Below are 26,815 nucleotides of genomic sequence, written 5' to 3'. Positions count from 1 at the left end.
TCCCGTGATGCGGCTGCCTGCGGGCAGTCCCTGCAGAACGCGCGATGATCCTGGCACACATGGTGATGGAAAAAAATGGGGCAAATGCAACAAAAAGGGCTAGCAATGCATGGGGTCAAGGCAAAGGCAGACAGACAAGGCATGGCAAGGCAAGACAAGGCCGTTGTAGCAAAACGGGCCGGTGGTGAAGCTGAACAGCACAGGCCTTGTAGCAAAACAGCCGGCAGATGAAGCTGGCCGGCCTCTGGTCTTGTACTGGAGGTTCGTGGAGGGAGTGCGGTGGTGCCGGCCACTCGGAAGGCGGGCTCGGACCTACCCGACTGTCTCCCTGCTAACCTATCGCCTTTGCCTGTCTCTGTTCAAACCCACTCCCTTTGTTTGCAAAAAATTCACCCAATTTAGCCCCAACTTTTTTTTTGTTTTATTTAATTTTTATTTCCCCTATAACTCGTCTCCCTTACCCCCTTTATTGTCTTTGTCCAGCAAACCTATCCTATCACCTAGCCTACTCCCAACCCCTACATTCCCTTCCTGGAGGGGAATAAAGGAGAGCTAGTGTCCTGTGTCGAGGCCCAACTAAGCCTCAGAATGGCCTCCTCAGATTTCAGCGATCTCAACCCAAGGTGAGTCCAGCGGCCCACAACGAGCGAAGGGATGGATGGTGCGGAGGGGTCCATTTCTCTATCTACCCTAACATTATTGACTTTAAACTACCCCGGGACTTTTCAAAAGCGCCTCTCGCTATAACTGCTGGTTATAACAACCAAGACTCCCGTCGCCTGTGTTGGTGTCCTCTCAAATTTTGGGCCATGCCCTCAAATTTTCCTCCTGTGCCCTTGCATGGTTTTGTGGCTGGGACGCGTGGCTCCCTTGGCAGGAACTACCCTCAGCCGATTCTCCAACGATGGCACCCCCGGGCCCTGAAACTGTCTCCGAGCCTACCAGCTCCCTAAACACTGGGGAGTGCCCTCCATGGCTACTCCCCTGAAACGCTCACGTGGCAGGCTGGCGCCCCGGGCCCCTTCCCTGGGTGCCCGTGCCCAATGCAGTGCCCACGTGGCCAATGGCGGTCCGGGCCCCGCATCATGCGGGCCCACCCGTGTCCACTACACTATCCCGGCCCCCCATGGACCCTTGGCCTACCGCAGCCGACTAGCCGGTGCCCGGGTTACCCACTAAGCGACACTCACCGTTCGCAGCCACACTCCCAGCCCATCAACAGGGCTCCTGTACCCCTCCAAACGGGTTTCGAGCCTACGTTCCCACCAACAACAAAACGACCTCCATTTTGTCAATTTGACTAACCCCCTAACTCGCATTACTCTGCCCCACAGGTGGAATCCAATCCACCCCCAAGTCCCTTGGGTGGGAATCACTCCTCCCCCCAATCACTCATCGCACCATGCATTCCACATTCACTCCATACACACAGGCTCGCTGGCCTCACTCACTCACCAAGTACGTTTTCCACTTCATTTCTCACACATCGCTGATCACTGCCATTCTTCTATCTAAAACCCTCAACTACTTCGTGCTCCCCCATCATCCCTTAAAATATAGCACATTCCATTTAGTTTCTGAGGGTAGTTCCTGCCAAGGGAGCCACGCGTCCCAGCCACAAAACCGTGCAAGGGCACAGGAGGAAAATTTGAGGGCATGGCCCAAAATTTAATCTACGTAGCTAAGCTACGTCCCCACTACACACTCAAAGTCTGTCCTTGTCCTCAAAATAATCATTTCCATTTCTCATCCTAAATCTAAACTGCAATCCCTCTAACTAATCCATTCCACGGGCTCCATGAGGACATCCCTGCCCCATGAAGCCGGTCTAGCTAAGCTAACCCATCCCCCTAACTAGTGGTGTCCTGTGCCCGGTCAGGGGGGTCTTCCACCCCTTGCCTGGGAATCCTGTTCACCCGAAGCGAGGCTTGCTTCTTTTTTTTTTTTTTCTTTTTTTTTATGCGCACACCAGCGCGGCAACTCGCAACCTGCACTCCTTTCTCCGTGACGTCATGGCAGCTGTTCGCGCTTCGCGCACCTCGTCCTTCTTGGACGGTACCATCCGGCAGGAATTTTCCTTCTGCCGGATTCCAACCATACGTGCAGCCCTGATGTCACCCTGCGCATCCCAAGCAAGCCTCGCGTTTCGAGGGGTTCTCCACGCGAACACATGTGCTCTGCTCATCGCTCGCGTGGACAACTTCACAAACACGCTCGCGTGGAGAACCTGTCCAGTCCAAATCCATATCCAGCCTACCTTCTGTCCGTCCGCGGGATCGGCTAATCCACCACGTGCATTTCCGGACCGGGCTTCACTCGCGTAGCCGCGCACACAGTGGCCTCGTGCGTAGCACAGCACGGACCCCGCACGCGCTGCCATGCAAACCCGGCACGGTCCCCAAACCAGCTATGGCTGCTACTCGGCCTTTGTCCACCGTCAGGCACCGTCGTCATCGTCGCACTCTCGCGCACAAACTCCCCCGTGCCACGACGCTCACACATCTTGACATAACATTCACATCGGGACATGCTGTTGCGTGTTCCCGCATGCCAACCGCCATCTCTCTTACATACAGCGCTCTCACACATGCAGTTTCACTCATACATTTCGAAACCACACACGCCGTTTCCCTCACACACACGGTTTCCCTTACACACGGCCGTTCATTTGCAGAGGGTTTCATTCACATAATGCGTGCTGGAAAGCACGCATTTCGGCACACTCGCAACCACGCACACCTGAACAATCACACTGGGAATTCGCGCCACCACAAGGGGTCCCGGGGCCTTCACACCCCCCAAGCTCCGTGTGTACCCGTCTACAGCACTCGCCCCCTCTACCACGCAAAGCTCGACTGGACCCACCTGGTCGAGATCCGCTTCAAGGGAGCATAGCGTCTCCCGCCGTTCCTGAAGGAGGCTATCCTGCTGCTTGCACCGGGCCAAACATTCCCCGAGCTCCCCTTCATCGGCCTCCACTAACTCCATGTGTGTGTGCTCATCTTTCACCCCGTCTTTATCGTGTGGTCTCTCCTCTACTTTTTCTATCTCCCACATCTCTATACTTTTTATTTCCTTGTTCATTATTTCCGTTTCTTCCTGGCTTATCGCCTTTGTTTCCTCCTTCGTTCTATTTAATTCAGTCTCGACTCGGTCTATCTCCCGTGTCTCTGGCAATACTTCCTTTTCCTTTGTCGTTTCTGTTATTTCCCTCGTCTCCATTTTTATTTGTGTTTCCTTTATCAGGGTTTGCCCTAATTGTTCTTTCATCCGACGAGTGATGTCAATCAAGTCCCGCACCACTAACGTTCTTCCCTGTGGTGATGTCACACATCCCACCTTATTGTGCTGTTCTACTTCCTGGCTCCTTTTGAGTCGTTCTTCCTCTCTGAGCTTTTTGAGTTGTTCGTTATCTTTCCGGAGTTTTTCCATCTCTGTGGACTCAAATTTTGCTCTCTCCTTGAGTTGGTTAACTTCAAACTCGTTTTCTTTTTGTTTTCTACTCCACCGTCTCTCATGCTCTTCATTCTCCAATCTCATAGTTTCCTTCAATTGGCTGATCTCCTTTTCCCGTTTCATTCGTCGTTCTTTCACGATCTCCCTGTACTTCAACCTTGCTCTCTCCTTTAGTCGTTCTTGTCCTTTTTGTTTCTTCCTCCACTGTCTCTCATGCTCTTCATTATCCAATTTCATAGTTTCCTTCAATTGGCTGATCTCCTTTTCCCCGTTTCATTCGAGGTTCTTTCACTATCTCCGCGTACTTCAACCTTGCTTTCTCCTTCAGTTGTTCTTGTCTTTCATTTTGTTTCTTCCTCCACTGTCTCTCTTGTTCTTCCTTCTCCAATCTCAACGTTTCTTTCAATACTCTTTCTTGCATCTCATTCTTTAATCTTGCTTCTGCTTCTAACTGCTCGATCTGCACAGTGTGGTTCCTTAACATTTCATTCTCCGTTCTCTTTCTTTCCTCACTTAACATCCTCAGCTCGTTTTGTAACTCAGAAGCTTTTTTTTTCGAATTCCTCTCTCACCTCCTCACACTCCAACCTTGCTTTGGCTTCTAACTGTTCGATCTGCACAGTGCGGTTCCTTAACATTTCATTCTCCGTCCTCATTCTTAACATCCTCAGTTCGTTTTGTAATTCTCTCTCTCTGCTTTGATGTTTCTGTAACTCAGAAGCTTTTTTTTCTAATTCCTTTCTCATCTCCGCACCTCTTTCACATTCTTCCTTCCTCATTTCATCCACTGTCTTACCATATTCCCTTAGTTTTTTATTTTTTTAGATATTTCTCTTCTTTTTATCTTCTGTTCTAAGCTTCCTCTTATCTGATCGCCTGATCTTATCTTTTTCTTCAGTTGTTGCAATTTCAAATCACGTTTCCGTTTTTCCTCTTTTAGCTTTGTTTTCCATTCTTCTGCAAGGTTCTCTTTATCCCGGGGGTTACTAATTTGCTCTTCCTCTATTCTTTCGTTCAGTTCACCCTTCTCATGTTCCAACTCATGTGCACTCCACTCTACTTTACTCATTTCTCCCTGTAGTTCTTTGAACTGTCTTGACTTTTCCAACAATTCTTCCTTCCTTTGCTCCAGGTGTTTCTCACCTCTTTCTATCTCCTGTTCCAGGCTCTCCCTTATCTGATTGCCTGATCTTACCTCTTCCTTCAGTAGTTCCATTTCCCGATTGTGTTCACATTTTTTCTGTTCCAGCTTTTTTTTCCATTCTTCTTCCAAGTTCTCTCTATTCCGGGAATACTAATTCGCTCTTCCTCTATTCTTTCGTTCAGTTCGCTCCTCTCATGTTCCAACCTTCGGGTAAACCCTTCCTTCAGTTGTTTCAATTCCAAATCGTGTTCACATTTTCCCTTTTCTACCTTTTTTTCCCATTCTTCCTCCAAATTCTTCCTATCCCGAGAATTACTAATTTGCTCCTCCTCTTTTCTTTTAATCAGTTCGCTCGTCTTTCGTAACAAAAACCCACGCAACCAATCCACTTGCGTCGTTTCCTCGACTGTGCTGGCTAAATCCTCATTCAGCTCCCAAATTCGTTCCTCTGCATCGGCCAATCGTTGTGCTTCCGTGTGCACATAATCCACATGAACCCAGTCTGCATTGGCTAAGTCCTTTTCCAACCCCCGAATTAGTTCCTGTGCCTCGTCCAATTCAATTTGTAATGTACTGCCGTCACCCTACCTCGCCTGCCATGCTCCCGTGGTTTGAACCGGTGGGCGGGAGCGCTTCCCCCGCCGTTCCGTGCGGCTCGTTGCACTATTAATAGTGGCCCGCTCACGTCTCGTGCCGCACTGAGGTGCGGCCTCGCCGCCATCTTGCGACTCCGAGTTTGTTTGCCGGAAAAAAAATCGCTGCACAGGACGCTCCCACTGACTACAATTAGTGGTGAGGTTATAATAATAATACGGAGAACCAGATACATTGGATCGCAGTGTTTCCCAAACTTCTGGTACGGATCCAATGGCGATGGCGTCCTCGATCATGGATTCTAACATTTCTACATCAATATTTAATCCACCCTGCCCCTGTTCACCTTGAAGCACCATCTTGCTTCTCGGAACAATTTAAAAAGCTCGTAATTTGGGGAACACAGAGAGTTGCTTCGCACACCCTTGGTAAGGTTCCGTTAATTTGGTTTGGAGGGGAATGAATCTGTTTCCCACTCCTTGACAACAGTGTTACGAATCTGCCGCCCGCTCAGCGTGCGAACAGCCGCTTTAGCCAATGGCAGCAGTCTCGCCCACCGGACGGACAATTCAGTAGCGACTTTCCGGAACAACGCCGAAAACCAATCATGGGTGTGCTCCAAGCACACACCAGGGCCTAGTCAACAGTCTGCCCCCGCGAATACTTAGGTATATCGATAATTCGGCGATTGACCCTGTCACACGCGGGTAGAGTGTTGACTAGGCCGTGGTGTGCGCTTGGAGCACACCCGTGACTGGTTTTCGGCGTTGTTCCGGAAAGTCGCGACTGAATGTCCGTCCGGTGGGCGAGACGGCCGCCATTGGCTAAAGCGGCTGTTCGCACGCTGGGCGGGCGGCAGATTCGTAACACATACATACATACATACATACATACATACATACATACATATATATATATATATATATATATATATATATATATATATATATATACATATACATACATACATACATATATATGCCTGGTGTTGGCGCAGTGGTTAGGGCAGCAGCTTGGGATCCAAAAGGTTCTGAGTTCAAGCCCCGTTGGTTCACTGAATTAATACACCAGGGGGTTGACTCAGCCTGTCATCCTTCCGAGGTCGACGAAGTGAGTACCAGTGTACTGGGCCGGTGTATACCCCGGTTAAAATAGGTGTACCATATCCCTGTGTCGTAAGAGGAAACCAGGGTTGCGTCAGGGAGGGCATCCGGCGTAAAACATGTGCCAAATCACTATGCGGATCATACGGATGATCCGCTGTGGCGACCCCTAATGGGAGCAGCCGAAAGAAGAAGAAGAAATATATATATATATATATATATATATATATATATATATATATATATATATATATATATATATATATATTGTTATGGCTATGGAAATTCGCAAACCACCATTCAGGGTCCGTAGGTGAGATAACTCTAAGTACATGTGCAGTTAGCCCCAAACCCGTTGTTTAGAGGGAATTTATGTGATTTATTCGGGCTGCGACGCTTTGAGATAGCCGTTTTTCTGTTTTATCTTTATTTTGAACCAACCGCCATCACACAACAACCACCTTAACCACCACGCCAGCCATCGTCACCAACTACAACCACGCTCCAACCCTCAGACAACAACAACAACGCCAACAGCCATGACCTTTACTTTCACAACTCAATCCCGCAAACATCGCATCACCGCCATTCCCAAACGGCACCATAAGCATCAAACCACCACCGATAAACCCTCTACCACCCTCATCTCTCCTTCTACGGCCATTCCCGCACCACCTGTGAACACTGAGCGTCGGGCTGTCTTGGGCTCGTTCAAGATACGCACCGAGCCGCGAGTGCAAATAGCGGCTTTTCCAAGGGAGAATTCGGATCAAGAACGCTACACGCCCACTTCTGATCCGTCCAATTAACAAGCGTGGAGCGGCTTGGCCCCGCCTCCAGGCGCGTCTGTGGGAAATCGAAATATGCAAATTCTAGGATCAGGGGAGGTTCACGCCAACTTTTCCTCCGTCCAATTGGCGAGCGTGGCTCTGCCCCCGAGGTGATCCTGATCCGGAAATTTGCATATTGTTTTCTACTGCCGGCCTATAAAACTGCGAGCGCAAAGCGAATCGTGGCAGAGTCAGTTTTTGGTTGGAGGGCAGAGTGTGGCAGCAGCAGAGTGTGGCAGCGGCAGAGTGGAGTCGGGTGGCGAAGGCATCGAGTTGGGTTCTGCAGTCGGCTGAGGAGAGTTGTGGGAAGACGCCAAGTAGCTCGGGTCCGAGGCGAGAAGGACGGCGGCCGGCGACGAGGTCGCGGTGTGAGATCGCTCGTCGCGGGACCCAAGCCAGCCATCCATTCTCCTCCCCCAGGGCATCAACAATTCCCCCTTTCCCCGCACTGAGATAGTGCAACAAGGGGGCCCCGTTCCCACCCCACTCCAAACGTCGTGCCAACGAAACCCGTCAAGGAGCACGGAGTCGGGGCACAGCCACATCTGCGGCTCATCCGCCAACGCGTCACGAGGACGCGGGTAGGACCCACCTGGTCTCGCGGACCTGGCCGCTCCTTCAGGTCACGCACGCATATTGGCCTACAGGCCCGTCTGCCCCCTTGTCTATGAGGGTGGCTTCTTTCCTTTGCTTTTGAGTAAATGCGTGTTGGCGCCGTCTGTAAAGTAGAACTGTATAAGTGTTGCCGTGTGTACGTGTATTCGGTCGTAACTCTGCGTCATTGTTTCTTTTGTTTGACTGCTATAGGTGCATTTTGACTGTATATGTGTGCTTTCCGTGTGTCGCATAATAAATGTGCATTGTGTGAACTGTTTTCCCGTTTCGCTTCGTCTTTTCTTTAATTGACCCTCCATCCTGCTTCACATAAAGGGTTCGTAGTGGGCCTAATATGCCCAATAAGTAATCGGAACCGTCGAGGCTGACGATAACACCGCTCGGTTATCACTGTAGCACGGAACGGACCACGTAAGCGGCCCGTGTCCGGAGTCGACCTGCGGCGTGGTGCGATCACCCGGTCGACCATTCACGCAGGTACTTTGGTAGATCGAATTTGGCAAGCGACCCTATCCTGCGCGGGTGGGCAATTGGCACGATCGTGGTGAGGTTAACCCCCCCACCCGTGACTAGCTCCCGGCGTTGGTCCGAGAGGGTCACGACTGAATTGTCCGTTCCGGTGGGCGAGGCGGCCGCCATTCGAGTCGAGCGGCCGATCGCACGCCGGCGGGTGCGAATTTGCAACAATATATATATATATATATATATATATATATATATATATATATATATATATATATATATATATATATATATATATATTTATAGATTTCCGCCCGTCCGGCATGTGGATGACCGCCTTTAGCCCAATTGCGGCCGCGCGCGCCCACCGAACGTGGCAATCTAGTCACAGCTTCCGGATCAACGCCGAAACTCAGCTACAGGTGTTTTTAACACACCATAAACCAGCCAACTCTTCTGTCCACGCGCGACAGGGTCGATCGCCGAATTGTCGATGTACCAATTATTCGCGCGGACAGAAATTCCGGGAGTTTATACCTCAACGAAACCTGCACGAAAACGAGCCGCTTAAGCAGCTCGTTCCGTATGCGATTGCCGAGCGGTTTTATATCGCCAAGTCCCGTCGGACCAGATGTACGTTTTATCGGCTTATAATCAGCCAGCTAATATTCCGAACGCATCATGGCAGTCAATGGCAGAAAGTGACAACGAGCAGGTTAACATTCAAAAAATGCACATATGCAATGAATGGGGGAATGGGACAGGACATTAGAAAAAACCTACAGCCGAGTTCTATCATGTAATGTACAGGCACTTTACAGTTTGTTACTTACGGACAAGGCGCCACAGACTTTTATGCAAAACCCAAGAAAGAAAGAACAGGCTCGTAAGCCTTTATTATTTGCTTGGAGCCGGGATGACCGAAGGGGCTCCGAGAGACTGAGCGGGCTATCTGGCCACCCTCGTGGTTACTCGCTGGGTCCTGGTTCGGCGACCCCTGGTGTCTTTGCCCGGACCCCGACTGGCTCCCTTGGTCGTCCGGCCCCCACTGCGGCCTGGTCTAGCCGACGATGCGCTGGAGGAGTGAATGGGTCTCGCCTCAGGCCTCCTGGTCGCGCCGGCGAACCCCCAGCGAACCAACTGCCCGAACTCCGAACTCTCCAGCTCTCGTTGGGGCGACTCTCCACTCCCAACTCCCACCGACTCAGAGCTCCCGACACCAACTCAACTCTGGCACTCTCCACACAGATTCAACTCCCTGACTCTGGACTCCAGGCTCTAGACTCCAGACTCTCTTCAACGGCCCAGCCCAACTCAACTCTGGCACTCTCCACACTGATTCAACTCCCTGACTCTGGACTCCAGACTCTCAACGGCCCAGCCCAACTCAACTCAACTGCCTTTTCGGCCAGCGAACGCGGCTTTTTATCGCGTCCGGGGCGTTCGCCCCTCCCTTCCCGGCGCGCGGGGGAAAATTCCAGGAGTGATCGGCTTGGTTGTAATCGGCTTAGTTGTTGTAATAACCGTCATCCTTGTTTACGCCGTTCTGAGGGACCCGCCCCAACCGTCATTTATGTTTCCTTCTTCGGGTGGCTTTCTGGGAGTGGTGTTTTTGTTTTTAGAGGAGGGTCGCTGTGTTGTGGAGATTGACGAGGTTGTTGAGTTGTTCTTTATTTGAAATAAAAGGTAGAACAGAATAACGGCCAACTCAGAGACACACAGCTCGGCACACGAATAATTTTCGCTATACATTGGTGGGGAAATCGAACCTGGAGCACACACTAACCGAAATAACTGACCTCTGGGGAACCTGAATGGTGTTCTGTGAATTTCCACAACTGTAACAATATATATATATATATATATATATATATATATATATATATATATATATATATATATATATATATATATATATATATACATATACATACACACACACACACACACACACACACACACACACACACACACACACATCTATAATTAATCGTTACGGACTTGGATTCCTCCCCAACTGCTGGCCCTGTTGGTCGGCGTGCCACAAATAACTCCGAACCCCTTCGGTTTGTGAAGCAAGTACGGGCGTCAATAGACTCCACAAAGCCTGGCAGAGCTCTCGCTCTTTACAAACGCGTTACCTTTCTGGTGGGTTGGCGAGGTCAATTGGGGTCACAAACGCTCCATACATACTTTATCTATTTAGCTGTTTACTTATGGCTGAGTGAAAACCATAAAGTACATATGGGCTAATCCCGGAATCAATTAATGGGGTACAACCTCCCGTCAAACTGTGCTAAAACACTGTCGGACCAGTGAAGGAAAAGACAACTGAGACAAATTTGAAATAACAACCAACAACTATTTATTTACACACATACAAGCAATCGCTGTACATGTATTTACAGGTTAAAGGAAAAAGGCACAGGAAAGCAGACTTGACCAACCACATATTTCCCTTTCACAGACTTACTTCAACAAAAAAACAAAAAAAACATGGCCATCATTCAATCCAGGAAGAGGAGAAATAAGCAAATCAGAGTATGGAGTTGATGACTCTTCTCATCTCACACAACCCAACGGGCTGTGCCAGTCCAAATATATAGGAGGGGTGGGGAGGGGATGGGAAAGATTGGCAGTGGACTGGCAATGCAGTACGATTGGACATGCAGCTGCGTTACTGAGGCGTCCAGAACAAGTTGGTAAGTCCTCTGGCGTCCCCAGTATGCCAACGGCAAACAGCTCACAAATGACCTCTTTTCTGTTTCATGGTCCGACAGCAGCTTGAACAAACAGGCAAATTCCTCTCCGAGGCATCCCCGGTACACCAGCTGCAAGCAACTCAATTTCCTTAACAGCAAAGTTCATAGGAAAGACAGTCGCCACGGTGCACACGGGACAAGCAGCAAAACCTCAAAGGCTGTCCCTGGTGTGTTCCATCCCCTCAAGTTGCTTAAGCTCCGCATCATACTCTCCACACGAATAAAGCTATATTTTGAGCTTTTTGTACTGACCACAGGCAAAGCTTTGAAGCGACTCCTCTCCCATCTGCACTCTGGACTCACAGGCCAAGCTTTTTGGGGACTTGCGTCTCATCCGCACTTCATGCTCTTAACTGCTCTCTCGACATGGCTTTGCGAGTCCATTCCAATGATGTGCATCCAATGAGGGCGAGTCCACGATGCAGCTTGGGGAAAATCCAGCTGTCCCTGAAGGAGCCTTTAAAGCAGCCCTCATCCCACCCCTCACATGCAAAAGCAAACGTTAAAGTCTGCAGTATGCACTGCATCGTGCATGTGACATGTTATGTGCCGCATGCCACAAATATGCATGTGAGAAGTGCTGTGCTTCTATACAAATGCAAGAAGTGTCGTGCTTTGTGCCCTGAATGTGTGAAATGCATGAAAGAACAAAGACCAATGTGGTGAAGGTCATCTGAATGGCCCGAAGGATTAAAGACCACAGAAGGACCGAATGAGCTTAATAACATAATGCTGGGATGGAGTGGCAACGGAGAGGGACGCAGACGGACCAAGGGATGACAAACTGACTGCAGGGATGAAAAAGAGGGGTTATTTAATTGAGGTTTGGTGAAGAGGATTGTTGCTGCATTGAGGAGAGCAGAAGGGGCGTTTTTAGAATGGACTGATGGTGGATTGAGAGATAGATTGAAAGCAGTAAGGGGGGTGGAGAGGGGAGAAGACATCACACGGGGATATACAAACCAACCTCAACACATGTCACCCAAACCCTTGGACAAAGGGCAGCAATCTACCGACTACAAACTAATGAAATAACTCATTCTCGGGAATCCTACGTGTAAATCTCCGAAATTGTACCTATAGCGCGCGCATGCACGCACGTCTCAAGAAGAAGAAGAAGAAAAAAAACATCCTGGTTGCAATTACCTTGGTGTTAGCATAGAAATAAAGCAAAAGCAAGTCCTCATCTTTCATGCTCTTCACTGCCATTCAATAATGGAACTCCTTTCCCACCTTGTCACCCCTGGCTGTGTTCCATGAGCCACCAAAATACCAACATGTGCAGGAACTCAAAAGTATCAACTAGCTTTGGCTACATTCTGTCCCATCTCCCAGAGGAGCAGTCAAAATAACAATAATACTACTAATTGCCCATTCAAACAGATGGATCATTGTCATTTCTCTCAAAACTACAAGGGTATGGCAATAAGTGAATTTTACCTTTATGAATAGTGCATGTACATAAGACAGTCATATCATGTGCGATATTTACAGGGGTAAGTGAGTAATTTGTTGACCACTTGGTATGTGACTTCCCCACATGTGATCTTGGTAATATAGCTGCCCCATTTCAGAGCATCATCACGTTTTGCTGAGTGAGGTTGTGAAATCATGTGACATTCTTTTGAGAATGACGACACAACATGGTATGAAGTGCACGTCATAGAAAAAAAAAGTGTACAAATGTTGTGAACGGTTTCAAAAAGAACGGACAAGTCTTCTGTGGCAGCATGGTCACCCAGGCAGTGATTCATTTCACACACTCATCTGTCTTTATCAAAATAATTTCAACACATTTTCTGTCTGTTCTGAGGCAATAAACACAACTCACTGGTGAGAGAGAAGCAGAAGAAAGTGCAGAAGAAATAACTTCGGAAAGCAGGGGGAAAAACGGAGCACATATCGACTCAAATTCAGTTCTCGTCACTTTAATTCGCAGGTCTTTCTCCCCAATATAGCTCTCCACCTAGGGATGCATGGAAGGAATGCACCAAATAAATCAGCACTATAACGTTTACATGTGCAGGTTAACACGAGGCACTTGCCACAACATAGGCAGGCAGACATGAAAATATTAGTCTGAGAAATTGTTTAAAAAAAATAAAAAAAGAAGGTTCTTATGCAGTTGTTTCTTCACGTGAATGCTCCAAGTTATTACCTCCATCACCAACGGAGGTTATGTTTTCATCTATCTGTGAGCAGGATATCTCAAAAAGTTATGCACGGTTTCGGACGAAACGCCGTGGATAGGTTGGGTGTGCAACGAGGACAAACCGATTAGATTTTGGTGAAGATGCAGATCTGGATACGAGAATTTTAAAATAATTTGATTTGAGAATTGACAAGAACAAACAGATTTGATTTTGGTTCATGTCCAGATGCAGACACCACTCAACAGTGGGAGACAAAATGTAGTGTTCAGCTTGGCGCAGGTATGCACTCTACCGAGTGCCGTTCTAGTCTAGTTTCTACACGTTTTCATGTTTCATACGCAAATGAATGAAAACGACGAAGAAAATAATTACCTTGTAAAACTTTGAATATTCACCACCCAAAAGTATAGTTAATGTTAATAATGCGTATTTGAAGATTTGCTTGAAGAGAATGTAGCTTCTTGGCTGCATTTCAAAAGGTTGGTGACGTCAATCAAACTCTGATCATCAAAAATTAATCTCGTACGATTGCAAATTGAAAAGAGGGATAATTTGGCAACTTGAAATCCAAGCAATACAACAGTCAGCATATTAAAGCTGATAAAAATTTTTTTATACCTATTGGGAGACCTATTATGCACCCTGCAAATTCAAAATAAACAAACAAACTAAAGAATGAATGAATTAATCCAGCAAGAACTCCAAAAAAGGGAAGAGGGAAACAAAGGCAGTTTATAAATGTTAAATTTAGCATTGTTAAATGAAAGAGGGTATAATACAATGAAGAGAACATACCTGGGCAACATGGTCTGAATTTGCACTTAGAATAGTTTTCACTCGAGATGCCTCACGAAGCAACTTGGCTCGTGATCTTCTAGCTCGGGCAGCATCAAGTCCTTCCATTGCTTTCGGATGTCCTTGGGCTTCAAAACGACGACTTATTTCGTTTGCCAAGAGAATATCCATAGCTAAGCCTGAAACTCCACGATTCCAACTGATGGTAAAACAAAAAAGGTTTACATAGCACATGTCCATTCATCCAACATAAAATATGCCTGATTATTGACAATACAATATATGCTGCACATGTGTGGCATTGCTGCAAGCAACCGTTTGAAGACTAATAATTTAATTTTAACTTTGTATGGACTTTCATCATGATTATCAAACAATTCGCTAATATTTGCCAGAAAATATCATCGAGTTTCTTCATGCAGGAAGAGCGTTATACATTGATTTGAATGGTAGTTTCAGTGTGTCCAATCCAAAACTTATGCATGCTGGTTTCCTTTAATAATAAAAAATCTCAACTGCTGGATAATGTACACCTAATACTAACCACACAACAAATGCTTGTCTAAAGAAAGCTCAAGTAACAGGACAATTTACAAGATGGTGAATGGTACCATTGTAAGTTGTTAGTCTTCATTTGCAAACAAAAGACATGTCAGATAACCTTGGATATTTGTACAACCAGTGATTTTCTGTTTCAAAAAAAGTGTCTTTTCCCGTTTCCAAAAAACTTGAATTCCATTTCGTACAACAAATTCCATTTGATGTGGTCAATGGGGGGGGGGGGAGGAGAACAAACAAACCAACAAAAAAACCATTTAATTGCGCACTTGGATTGAAAAAAGTAAAAATAAAAAAATTCCTCAAGTCTCCATACCTCAAATACTCAGTGGCAACACTAATATTTTGTTACCAAAGTGATGTGGAAACGGGAATCATTGAATGAAAACTGATTCATCGATAGCAGGTGGGAATAAATGTGGAAACCAGATCTGTGGAACCTGCCACTCTAAAATAAATTAATCTGGCAATTAAAGACAAAAATAACGATGTAAAGATATGCTCAACTACAAAGGATGTCCAAGATGTGGCTGTATGTACATCGACAATAACATCGCTTGAGTTGCCATGTCTTCCCATGCATATTTCAATACGCTTTCTATTATTAGTGGCTGAATATGGTCACCGTATAATATTGATCATATAACTTGCATCAAAAAAATTTCATAATTTCTATAGATTTTTCTATCACAGGGATTCTCTATCACGGCAATTTTTCATTTTGCATTTCAGGTGTTTCTTTTGACGTTTTTCATTATTTTTGCCAATCTCATCTGTATTTTGATGATTTTTCATGGTAAAAATAGTTTCTCCAAAGTCGCACGCATGTGAATATGATGACTGATATTTTGTCTTTGCCGACAATTGTATTTTCTCCGAATTTTTAACCAAGTGGGGCAAATTCGAATTTCAAATCGAATTTCATTTTTATTTGGCTCTCCAGAGATTGTTGGATGGAATTTTATTCAGTACTTACAAATACAACCCGTCGCTTCACTGACAGGAATACCAAGGTGAGGGGAGGGGGGGAGGGGAAGAAAAAGAGGAGGGGGGAGCGAGGCGGGGAGGGCGAAGGTTAGGCAGCGTGAGGGGAGGGTGAAGGTAAGGCAAGCAAGTGTTATTTTTCCACACTTTCAATCCAAAACTTACAAGTGCACATTACATACAGGAGAACTCGTAAAACGGAGAGAGAGGTGGGGGATGCATTCCACAAAACACGTTATAGAGGCAATATTTAACATTTAAAAATTGGGGTTATGTTCCAAACAGGAAAGATTTCAACCTTTTAAGGTTAAGAACCTGCATAAAACCTCAAAAAAGTTTTTTTTATAAATTTTTTTTTAAAGGAGTAAACAATGCATCAATAAAACATATAACAAATAAAAACATGAAAATGAATTAGTTATTATTGTGATCACAATTGGGGTTGGATACAGCACATATTGCTTGTGGCAGGCTTATTCAGGTGAGGCAGGCTGTTCAGTTGAGGTTGAAGTCTCAAATTATGAAATGGAGGCTGATTCGCTTGGGAGTTTTTTGAAGAACTTCATAATGGAGACTTGAGTGGCTGCCTTCATTTTCTGTTTGTAGACCTCCTTGTAACATTTCAGGACATTCTCCATTTCGCTCCACATCTTGGAACTTCTCACGCAGTCGGGATCATGTTCATCAAAGATGACCATGGCTTCATCGACCAACTTGAAACCTTTAGCCATGACCTTCGTCATGAGTATTAATAGGCCCAACCTCCTCATGACCCTATTCCTCTCTGATGCGCTCCTCCTCTCAAGCCAGAAGATCTTCATTGCTCAGCTCCTCCCTGTGCGAGAAGCAAATCCCCATAATCTTTGTGGACCTCCTTAAATCCCACTTGCAGGGCCATGTCCACAATCTGTTGCCTTGCTTCACTGATTTTAACCTCCATGAAACCTCTGAACTCAATCACTGCCTCAGGCCAGAGCTGATGGAGATGAAAGTGCGGCTGGGCATGCGTTTCAAATGTAGTCCAGTTTCACCAAGGTCGAACACCTGGCTTGGTGTGTAACCTCCATCAGCAATCACCGATTTCAAGAGAGCTGGAAATCGTTCGACAGCAGTAGCTTCCCCAGTCAATTTGAGATTGTGGAACGTGTGGCGACTCTTGAAACAATCAAACCACCTACAACCGGCAGCAAAAGGCACTGGATCATTGGTTAGATTGCCATACAAACTCACCTTCTCTTGAATGACCATTCCAGACAAGGACACATCATTTTGGTCCTGATGCTCTATCCACGTGGTCAGAATCTTCTCCATAGCATCAGGCCGCGATCTTGCCGTTCTGGTAACACTGAGATTCATAGTCTGAGCACTCTTACGGATTTTATCACGATAGTCACGAATGGTTCTCACTGCAGAATCATGAAGTCCCATCTCTCCTTGAAAAGAAATGCTGCGTGCACCTCTATCAAACCAATCTAAAAAACTTTTACCTTCACCTCCAATGAATGAGACTGACTTTTCTTCACGTGATCATCATCTCTAATGCCACTTGTTATACACTTTGCAGACAGTTTCGGCAGCTGTGAACGGACTACTCGCACAGGACAAAAGCGTCAGCTGTGAGTAAACGACTCGCTTAGAATGACGTTGCGCTACTGTTGTTCTTGTTGTTGAATTAAATCCGCACTACAGCAAAAACATGTTATCAGAATATGTGTTATACGAGGGACACCCGTACTTATACAATCCCTCATGTCGGTATTTACAATTCTAATTTGGTAAATTTTTGACATTTTGTTGTGCTTGTGATGTGTGTCGAGTGATTGTTTTGTTGTTGGTGTAGCTTTGAATTTATTTTGAATTCAGTTTTATCGTCTGATGGATTTTGTTTGACTTTGCTGAGGTGTATGATTTATTGTGATATATATATATATATATATATATATATATATATATATATATATATATATATATATATATATATATATATATATATATATATATATATATATATATATATACACACAATGTGACAAACACCAAGACGTATTCCTTGCGTTTAAATTACACTTGGCAAAATTAAGTTTTTCTTCTTCTTCTTCTTGTACATGCCTGGTGTTTGCTTAATGATTAGCGTGGTGGGCTTGGGATCCAAGGATCCTGAGTTCAAATCCCACTTGGCTGTTGAATTAATACCAAGTGGGGTTGACTCTGCCAGTCATCCTTCCGAGGTCAGCAAAATGTGTGCCAGCATGCTGGTATACTGTGTCGGAGTGGCGACCTGTCCAGGATTGTGCCCAATAGCCAAGGAGACTGCTTAGGCAGCACCAACGCTCTGCACAGAGTATGGTCCCAATGGATGGATGGATTCTTCTTGTACGGTAACCTTGATGTTTTTCTGCCCTTTGCTACATTCTGGTTTATTCCACATCAGATTCAGTTTTCTGTTTCAAGTCACGGATTCCGTGAATTCCATCCGTTTTCCAGGATTGCGGAAAATCACTGACTACATTTCACAGCTACGAAGCCATTACAAGCCACCATCCTTATTGCGAAATGAAAGAAGAAAAACTAGAGTCAAACGAGTAAGTGATACAAGTAAAACATTTTGTGCTTTACAACTCTCCAAAATAAACAATAAATTTTCCTCAAGTTGAACCAAAGTACAACTTTTTGGAATATAATTCAATGTCAGGTTTCCAAAATTTAGGGTGAAAAATGTATGCACAAATGCAAGAGGATATTTTTTTATACAAATCAAGCCAAACAAACAAAATCAGGTTGGATCAATGGATCAGGTTGGATCAAAAAAAAACAACAATTTTTAAAAAAGGTCAAATACAATCAAACAATATCATAATATTGTTGCAAATCTGGAAGCCATGAGCACACAACATTCAGGTCCTATAGCTCAGTTATTTAGAGAAGTGAATGTGGATAGATAGCTCCCCTTTCCCTACTCTCATGGGTGAATAAATGTAAATGCGCTGCGAGTTACTTTGATAGTCAGGGTTTTCTTTTATTTTACACCACCAACGATGACAACAACACCAACGATGACAACACCAACAATGACAACACCAACAATGACAACACCAACAATGACAACACCAACAATGACCCTGTGCTCCCAGAATTCTCCACGCGCTTGCTGAAATGCGGGTGTGTTCAGAATGCATTTGTGAACTGAATTCCATTCCCTAATATGGACATGAATCGGCTCGCTTGGGCACTCCAAGAAATGGGATGCGACAGCCCCCACCCAACGATGAGCAAACTGAATTCCATTCCCTAATATGGACATGAATCTGCTCGCTTGGGCACTCCAAGAAATGGGATGCGACAGCCGCCAAGAACAGCGAATGAGTCACGCCGGAAGCGAGCCGCGCCCGAGAGGGATAAGAAGGGAACGGAGAGACAGAAGTGGGCTCTTCTAGGTTCTTGTTATTGATTCTTTGTTGGTGCTTGTTCGGAGAGCACGGAAGGTGGTTGGTGGTTCTTCGGTTGAATTGACTCGAGCGGATTGTGAAGGATCAGCACCTCGTCTTCACCAGCGAGTGTTCTGGAGCGCGAGAGGATCCGCCGGAGCTCGGGAGGCTGATCGCGGCTCGCCGGTGGCTGGATTCGGCTCGCCTCTCGCTGGTGCCCAGTTTGACTCGGCGCGAAGACCACACGAGGTGGACAGGTCCGAGGCAGGTTCTGGTCTTCAGTTCGCCTCTCCATCAGAGCTGGATGCCTTAATAAAGACCACTTTGGGTCCGATTATTTTGGGTGTGTGTATGTGTGTGTGTGTGTGTGTGTGTGTGTGTGTGTGTGTGTGTGTGTGTGTGTGTGTGTGTGTGTGTGTGTGTGTGTGTTTGTGTGTGTGTGTGTGTGTGTGTGTGTGTGTGTGTGTGTGGCATCAGTCTGCTAAGTAATGAATTGTTAAGTGCCTTGCTGTACATACGTGCTTATCAATATTCGGATAACTCTGCCCTTGCGTGCTCCCCTCATTTCCCTATTGTTTAATAAATATCCCCATTTGTGAAATGTATCAGCTCGTTTGTGTCCTTTCCTCCATTGGCTTCGCGTGCTGTGTGTTGAAAAATTAGCAAGGCCGTTGTGCCGCCGTAAGGGGACATTTGAACCGACGGATCTCGGTGACCATCCGCCCGGGTCACACACGGTTCGAGTACGCTAGCGGCTCGTTCCGTACGGGTGCCGTTGAGGGTGTGGAGACTCGGTAAATCGCCACGTGGATATCTAGGTATTTTGAAAATTGGCAAATAATCCTGTACCACGTAGTGGAAATATTGACGCTTCAAGGTCCAATAAGGGACCCGTACTTCTTGGAGTTTTGCGAAGAAGTACGATCTAAATTCCGGGTAATCGGCGGAGTTGACTCTTCGCCGACGCCAGGCCCGCTACAATACATCTCAAGAGGTAGAAACCCGAAAGCGAGAAAATATCGGCAGCAAACCTTTGTCCAAGTATCTTTAAACTCGGAGTTTTCCCATTTTTCTCTGCAGACACGACGTACTGCACAACAGTGACAGTGGTTCCAGTTGCTCCAACATCAGCAAAGAGAACAGTCTAGAGAAGTAGAAGAAAAAGAAGAGCCAAAGCGAGGCAGGATGAGAGGAGAAAAAGATGGAAATTTGGTAGCAGGATTAAAGGCATGTGGTTTATGGAGGATGAATGAGACAGTTACAAAATGGTGAAAAGTTAGCACCAGCAAGGGTGGGGGGGGGGGGGGGGAGAAAAAGAAATTACTTAAAAAATTTTTTTTTTTTTTAACAAGTAGGAGGTATGTTCAAATCGCACCGCCCCCATGCCAAATAAATATACCAGAGAGTTGGTGTCAAAGCCACCCAATGCTCGCCTGTTTATACATTTATCGTTTTTAAAAGACTAGTTTAATAATATTTTTTATAAAGCATTACAGTGAAGTCTGATCCAAATAATTTTAAAGCAATATATGTATTTGTATATTGTAATCAGTCAACTCGTACACATATTAAATGAATGGCAAGCGTCTAGTATAAACAGGCGAGCATTGGGTGGCTTTGACACCATCTTAGGTTGAAATTAAAAAAAATAATTTTTAAATCATTTGTTAATTTCAACTTCAATACACCAATAGTATACCCCAAAGGAACCTCCATGCCAAATATCAGCATCCTAGTCCACATATTAAATGAATGGCAAGCTTCGAAGTAACTTGCACCAAAAACTTCAACATTTTCACGCTCACGCCGGGGGTATCGCTGTAGCTCTCTGTTCTTCGAACAGGCGCGCAAATAACATATCCCCAGTGTGCAACATTGCCAGGGTGCCGAAAGCACCAGCACATGGAGGCAAATTGGGAGTGGTGTACAATTGATTAATTAAAATAAATAAATAAATAATAATTGTAAAATAATTCCTTGATCAATTGGCGAATTGCATACCTAAACCACCATCGTCTCATCCCAATCTGTAGCTTTTTGAAAATTATGAGAAAAAATAAATGAGTAATTAATAAATCGATAATAATCAAGTAATTAATCAATGAATTGATGAATCAAAAAAATAACATTTTTGCCAAAGCAAATCTTCACTTTCGTCCCAAATTTCAGCTTCCTCGCAAAAAGGATGGCCGAGATATCGCCCAATCCAACAAACAAGAAAACGGAGTGAAAACTGGGTACTCCCTTTGGCGCCCGGCGATGACGTACACCGCTCCTTCCCAATTCCATACAAGTAGAGGTACATTCAAAGTGCACCTCCCCCATGCCAAATAAATTAATTAATCCTCCAGCACACGACATTGCCGGGGTGCCTTCAGCAGATGGAGGGAATTGGAAGGGAGCGGTGGACAATGGTTGATTGATTAAATGCATTAAAAAAGTCAAATAATTAACTTCTCAATCAATTGCCTTAGCGCATACCTAAACCACCACTGTTTCATCCGAATCTATAACTTTTTGAAAAGTAATTCATCAAAAAAAATGAAAAAAAAATCGATAAATCAAAAGTACTCTTTATAACCAAATCACTTGTTCACCATCGTGTCCAAATATCAGCTTCCTAGCTCAAAAAGTGCCCGAGATATTGCCCAAATGGGAAAGCAAATAAATAAGGAGTTGATAAATCGATAATAATTAAGTAATTAATACATTTAAAAACAAAGTTTTTGCCAAAGCACATATTCACTTTTGTCCCCAAATTTCAGCTTCCAAGCTCAAAGGATGGTTGAGATGTCGGCTGGACAAGAAAGAAAAAAACAAGTGGAGTAAAAACTGAATACTCCCTTCCTTCGACACCTGGCGATGACGTCATGCATCTGGATATGGAATTGGGAAGGAGCAGTGGGATCCTAGGATCCTGAGTTCAAATCCCACTTGGCTGTTGAATTAACACCAGGTGGGGTTGACTCTGCCTGTCATCCTTCCGAGGTCGGTAAAAATGAGTGCCAGCTTGCTGGTATACTGTGTCGGAGTGGCGACCCGTCCAGGTTTGTGTCCAATAGCCAAGGTGACCCCTTAGACAGTACCAACGCTACGCACTGAGTATGGTCCCAATGGATGGATGGTGTACAAAAATAATAATGATCAAAATAATCGATAAAAGAAACTCTCTCTCATGCCCATTTATACTTCCTCTACATTCCATCAACTCAGATTCCCTCTGTTGCACTTACTGATGGCTTTGTAGTGATTTCTTGTGTACTGAAAGCACCATAATGCAGAGCCACAGCAGCAGGACTGGAAAGCAACTGAAGAACGGGCAATTGCACAAGCTGAGCAGCTCGGAGCAGAGCTCTTCGTGCCGACTGTGAGAACCAAGCAGGAACAGACAGCACACAGCCAGTCACAGGCTGACCTGGGGTTTAAAAGAGTGCAAACAAAAGGAAAGAAAGATTACAACAAAACAGTACAAGGAAAACAGACATGGTCTATGACTTAGCCGTTATATTCTAACGTTGTAAAATCCCTTCTCAATGTGACTATTTTGATGGTGAGAATGAGGGAGATGGAAAAATCTCTGCAAGATCATTTATATTGCCAAAATGGCACGCAGTGTGTGGTGAAAGCACCGGAACAAAGTCCCATGTTGCCCTTCTGCACGGTTCCGGGAGCGATAAGTGCTGCCTGCCATGCGGAGCATTACGTCTCGCTTTACCAAGCACAACCTGGAGTCATCATTGGATGCAGTTGGGTGCAATGATAATCATCAATGTCGTCCTCCAACATGAAACAAACGCCGTGAAATCAACGCCACAACGTACGTTCCGTTTGCAGCTCCCAGAAGGTGTATGAAAGCTTGCTGTTGAGTTGATGATGCCCCAAGAAGGGCAAAACCATTTGGTAACTGCATTTTCCATGCACTTGTGACAGTATCTGAAATACCTCTTTGTCATTAGTGCTGCGAGATAGCTCTTCCGGGGGCCACAGACAGAACAAACATTTTGGCAGTTATGTTACGGCATTTGTTTCAGGTCGGAGAATGACATTAATCACCATCATTGTGCCCGACCACATACAATGAAGACTCCAGATTGTGCTTGTTCAAGCAAGAGATAATGTTCCGCATGGCAGGCAGCACTTATCGCTTCCGGTCCCGTGCAGCAAGGGCTGTATGGGACTTGGTTCCGGCGCTTTCACCACTCAGTTTGGAGTCACACATTATCTGGAATATAACAGCAAGGTTTTCAGTCATGAGTATATGGAAGCTTGTTATCTTGCCTTGATGCCCTAACGAGGGTGAAACTGGTCAGTTACTGCATTTTCCATGCACTTGTGACAGTGCCTGAAATTACATCTTTGTAATTAGCACTGCGAGATAGCTCTTCCAGGGGCAGCAGACAGAACGTACTTTGTGGTGGTGACATCACAGCGTTCATTTCAGGTTGGAAAACGATATTAATCATCATATACAATATACAGGGGGCTGCAAAAGTAGGCATACAGTAAGGATTATACCAGTATTATAATAGTGGTGCTTGGATTCATTTAATACTAGAATTCATTTCATTACTGTATACCTACTTTTGCAGCCCCCTGTATATTGTGACGGTTCTGCGAAAGTCATTCCCCAAAGCAATGGCACACAACATATCGCAGTTTCGGAGATAGTTATTTCATTATTATTTGTTTCAGATAGCCCTTCCCTTATGTGTAATGGGTTTAAGGGCCAATATGCGTTGTGGGATTGGGTAGTTTTTCCCCCATTATTTTCCCCCATCTTAATCCTGCACATGAATCTCTCCTTCACAAAAGCATGCATTCACACAGTTAATTTGCATATGCACGGTAAATCCCCGTTTGAATCACACGCCACTATCCAACGGGCAAATCACTACAACCTTCACCATACTCTACTCACAAACGTCACAACAATCACACAACCTCAAAACACCTTTATTTTAACCACCACACCATTGTAACATAGCCCAAGCTCGCTGTACATTTGCCATCGACGCCTCAATCAGAACAAAGACAAACCACCACGCCACAACTCATCAATACGCCGCCGCTACAATCGCCTCAATCACAACCACTACGGATGCCCACCACTGCCATTTGGAGTAACAGGGAATGGGCGCAACGAACCCATTACAGACACTTGGATCTGGACGTTCAGGCATCGAACTCGGGGTGCAAGTGTGCGCTAAGCACCATTCAAGTTAGCACAGCCCAAGCATGACAGGGTGAAAAGGACAGAAAGAGGATGTGCAAGACCAACAGAGCAGGTTTTTAGGACATGCAAGCTGATGCCATCTGGTCCAGTAGCAGTCAGAGTATTTGGGATCTTTTTTGTACGCTTGCTGAAACATGCCTTTGGATCATCAACTGAAGGAATTTACCCGCATACGAGGTCTGATGGGAAGCTGTTCAACATCTATTGGCTGAAAGCAAAAACCAAAGTGTGTGTGGCACTCAAAAGACGTGCTGTTTGCCAATGATGCTGCAGTGACTGCCCATTCAGAGGGCAAAATACAAAGTCTCATGGGCCACATTTCACAGGCATGCCAGGATTTCAGTCTGACAATTAGCCTGAAAAAGACTAAATTGACAAGTGAGCGATGTTGAAGAACCTCCTGCCATTACCATCAACAACTATGAGCTGGAAGTTGTCCATCAGTTTGTTTACCTGGGTTCCAACATCACCGACAACCAATTGCTGGAAGGTGACATCAGACGAATCGGATGAGCCTCCAACACTCTGGCCAGGCTTGCAAAGAGGGTCTGGGGTAACATCAAACTGACCATACACACCAAAGTGGCAGTCTACAGAGCCTGCATTCTCAGCACACTTTTGTGCAGCAGAGCGTCTTGGACACACTACTCAAATCAAGAAAGAAAGAAAGAAAATAAAAATTAAAAGGGAAGACAACTCCTTCCACATGCGTATCCTGAGACACATACTTGGGATTTCATGCATAGATCAAATCCCCAACATCGAAGTCTTCATAGATGCCCAGACTCCGAAAAAGTTCACACTGCTCAGAAAACACCAACTTTGCTGGCTTGGGCATGTCCACCAAATGAAAGATGGAAGGATCCCCAAAGATATCCATACGGAGAGAAGGCCTCTGTCAAGAGCTGCTGGACATCCTTATCTCCGCTTCAAGGACGTATGCAAACAGGACATGAAAACTCTGGACATTAGTGTTGAAGGGTGGGAAATGCTTGGTCGGAGCCAGAGGAAGCAGGAACTGAACAAAGGGCCTCAAAAGAGCTGAGGCAAAGCTATAGCAAGTCATAGGGGGAAAAAAACAGCACGAAGGAACTGCAACAATTGGGCGACCCGAGCTGAGACCATCGACAAGTGCAGCTGATGTAACAGACTGCCATTCCCAAGTGGGCCTGTCTGGTCAAAGCAGACGATGCTCTACAGATACGTGAGCAAACCAATAGTCTCTCCACTGATGGACGCCTACCTAGTGGTGAAAGTCGAAGCAGTGGACATGACAATTTAACATACCTTTCATCCAAAGCAATTCGGAAATTCCTTTTATGATGTCAAAATGTACATCGATATGGTCACAGTTAAGGGCAGAAAAATTCCTGAAAACTGATTTTTAAGCAAAAGAGCACCAAGGTAAAAACAGCATGATTTATTCTATTGTTATATGTTTCTGGCACGTTCGGTGTGCGGACGACTGTTTTAGCCAAATCGCGGTCGCGCGCCCACCAAAGGCCGCAATCCAGTCGTGGCTTTCTGGACCAACCCCAGAATCCAGCCACAGATGCCTTAACGCATCATAAACTAGTCAATTATTCTGTCCACGCGCTACCGGGTGAATCGCCAAATTATCGATATACCTAACTATTCACGCGGACAGAAATACCAAGAGTTTATACCTCAACGGGACCTGTACGAAAACGAGCCGCTTAAGCATGCTCGTTCCATGTGCGAAGCCGAGCGGTTTTAATTCGCCAAAGCCCGTCGGACCCGATTATCACTTTTATCGGCTTAAAAAGCCAGTTAATTCCCGATACGTGCCGTGGCAGTCAATGGTAGAAAATGACGCAATGAGCAGGCTGACATTCAAACAATGGGGATTTAATTTAAACAAGCACGTAAGCAGTCAATGGGGGGATGGGGACAAGACACGAGCAAAAAGCCGACAGCTGATTCTATGCGGGATGTACAAACGAGCATGCACTTAACAATTCTACATATCCAGACTGGCGCCACAAACAGAGACACGCACACGTAGACAGAGATGGTGGCAATCGCCTTTATTAATACCCCCAGCTCAGAGAAAGGTGAGCTGGAGCTAAGGGTCTATCTTGGACCTGGTCCTCGGGGCCGAACGGGACCCCTTGCACGATCCGGAGGATCCAAGCTGGCGAAGCCGGCAGGGCGCAGGCTGGTGGAAGAAGACCCGCACTGACCGACCGACCGGATCTCCTCAGAGCTCCCGTCGACCTCCTCAGAGCTCAGTCTCCTTCACAGAGCTCCCGTCAATCTCCTCAGAGCTCTGTCTCCTTCAGAGCTCCCGTCAATCTCCTCAGAGCTCCCGTCAATCTCCTCAGAGCTCCGTCTCCTTCACAGACCGACGCCCTTCCGCGCATGCGCCCCCCCCCCCACACCCGCCAAATCGAGCAGCAAACCCCGCGACCGGCCAGGCGGAGGAGCGAATCCAGGCGAGGGCGATGCGGTGCGGTCACCGGCGGTGGTGCAACCCCGAACAAAAGCGAAACCCAACCATTATAACAAACCGCAGCGCAAGAACATTTAAATACCCATTAAACTAGGGGAAAGGGCTATCTATAAAACACGTACTTACCGAGATAACTACTCTATAGGAACCTGAATGGTGTTCTGTGAATTTCCATAACTGCAACACTATCTTATGCTAATATAATAAATGGCTGTGTGTTATGTGTGT

General features: G+C 45.8%; 1 protein-coding gene across 2 annotated transcripts in view; it reads right to left on the bottom strand.

Annotated features, from left to right (window-relative positions):
• HYOU1 (hypoxia up-regulated 1) overlaps positions 1-26,815 on the bottom strand; it is a 114,581-nt gene that overhangs the window by 59,243 nt on the left and 28,523 nt on the right. For both annotated transcript variants that reach the window (XM_085849989.1, XM_085849990.1), the window contains exons 7-10: positions 22,115-22,296; positions 19,913-20,025; positions 13,915-14,113; positions 12,798-12,932 (exon numbers count right to left, since the gene is read on the bottom strand). In XM_085849989.1, coding sequence (XP_085706115.1) covers positions 12,798-12,932; positions 13,915-14,113; positions 19,913-20,025; positions 22,115-22,296 — 629 coding nt within the window. The remainder of the gene's footprint in view (positions 1-12,797; positions 12,933-13,914; positions 14,114-19,912; positions 20,026-22,114; positions 22,297-26,815) is intronic.

The sequence above is a fragment of the Eptatretus burgeri genome, chromosome 12 (assembly GCF_056783735.1).
Source record: "Eptatretus burgeri isolate ZD-2024b chromosome 12, Ebu_testis_v1, whole genome shotgun sequence".
NCBI classification, from domain to species: Eukaryota; Metazoa; Chordata; class Myxini; order Myxiniformes; family Myxinidae; genus Eptatretus; species Eptatretus burgeri.
This window is presented reverse-complemented; position numbering and strand designations above follow the sequence as displayed.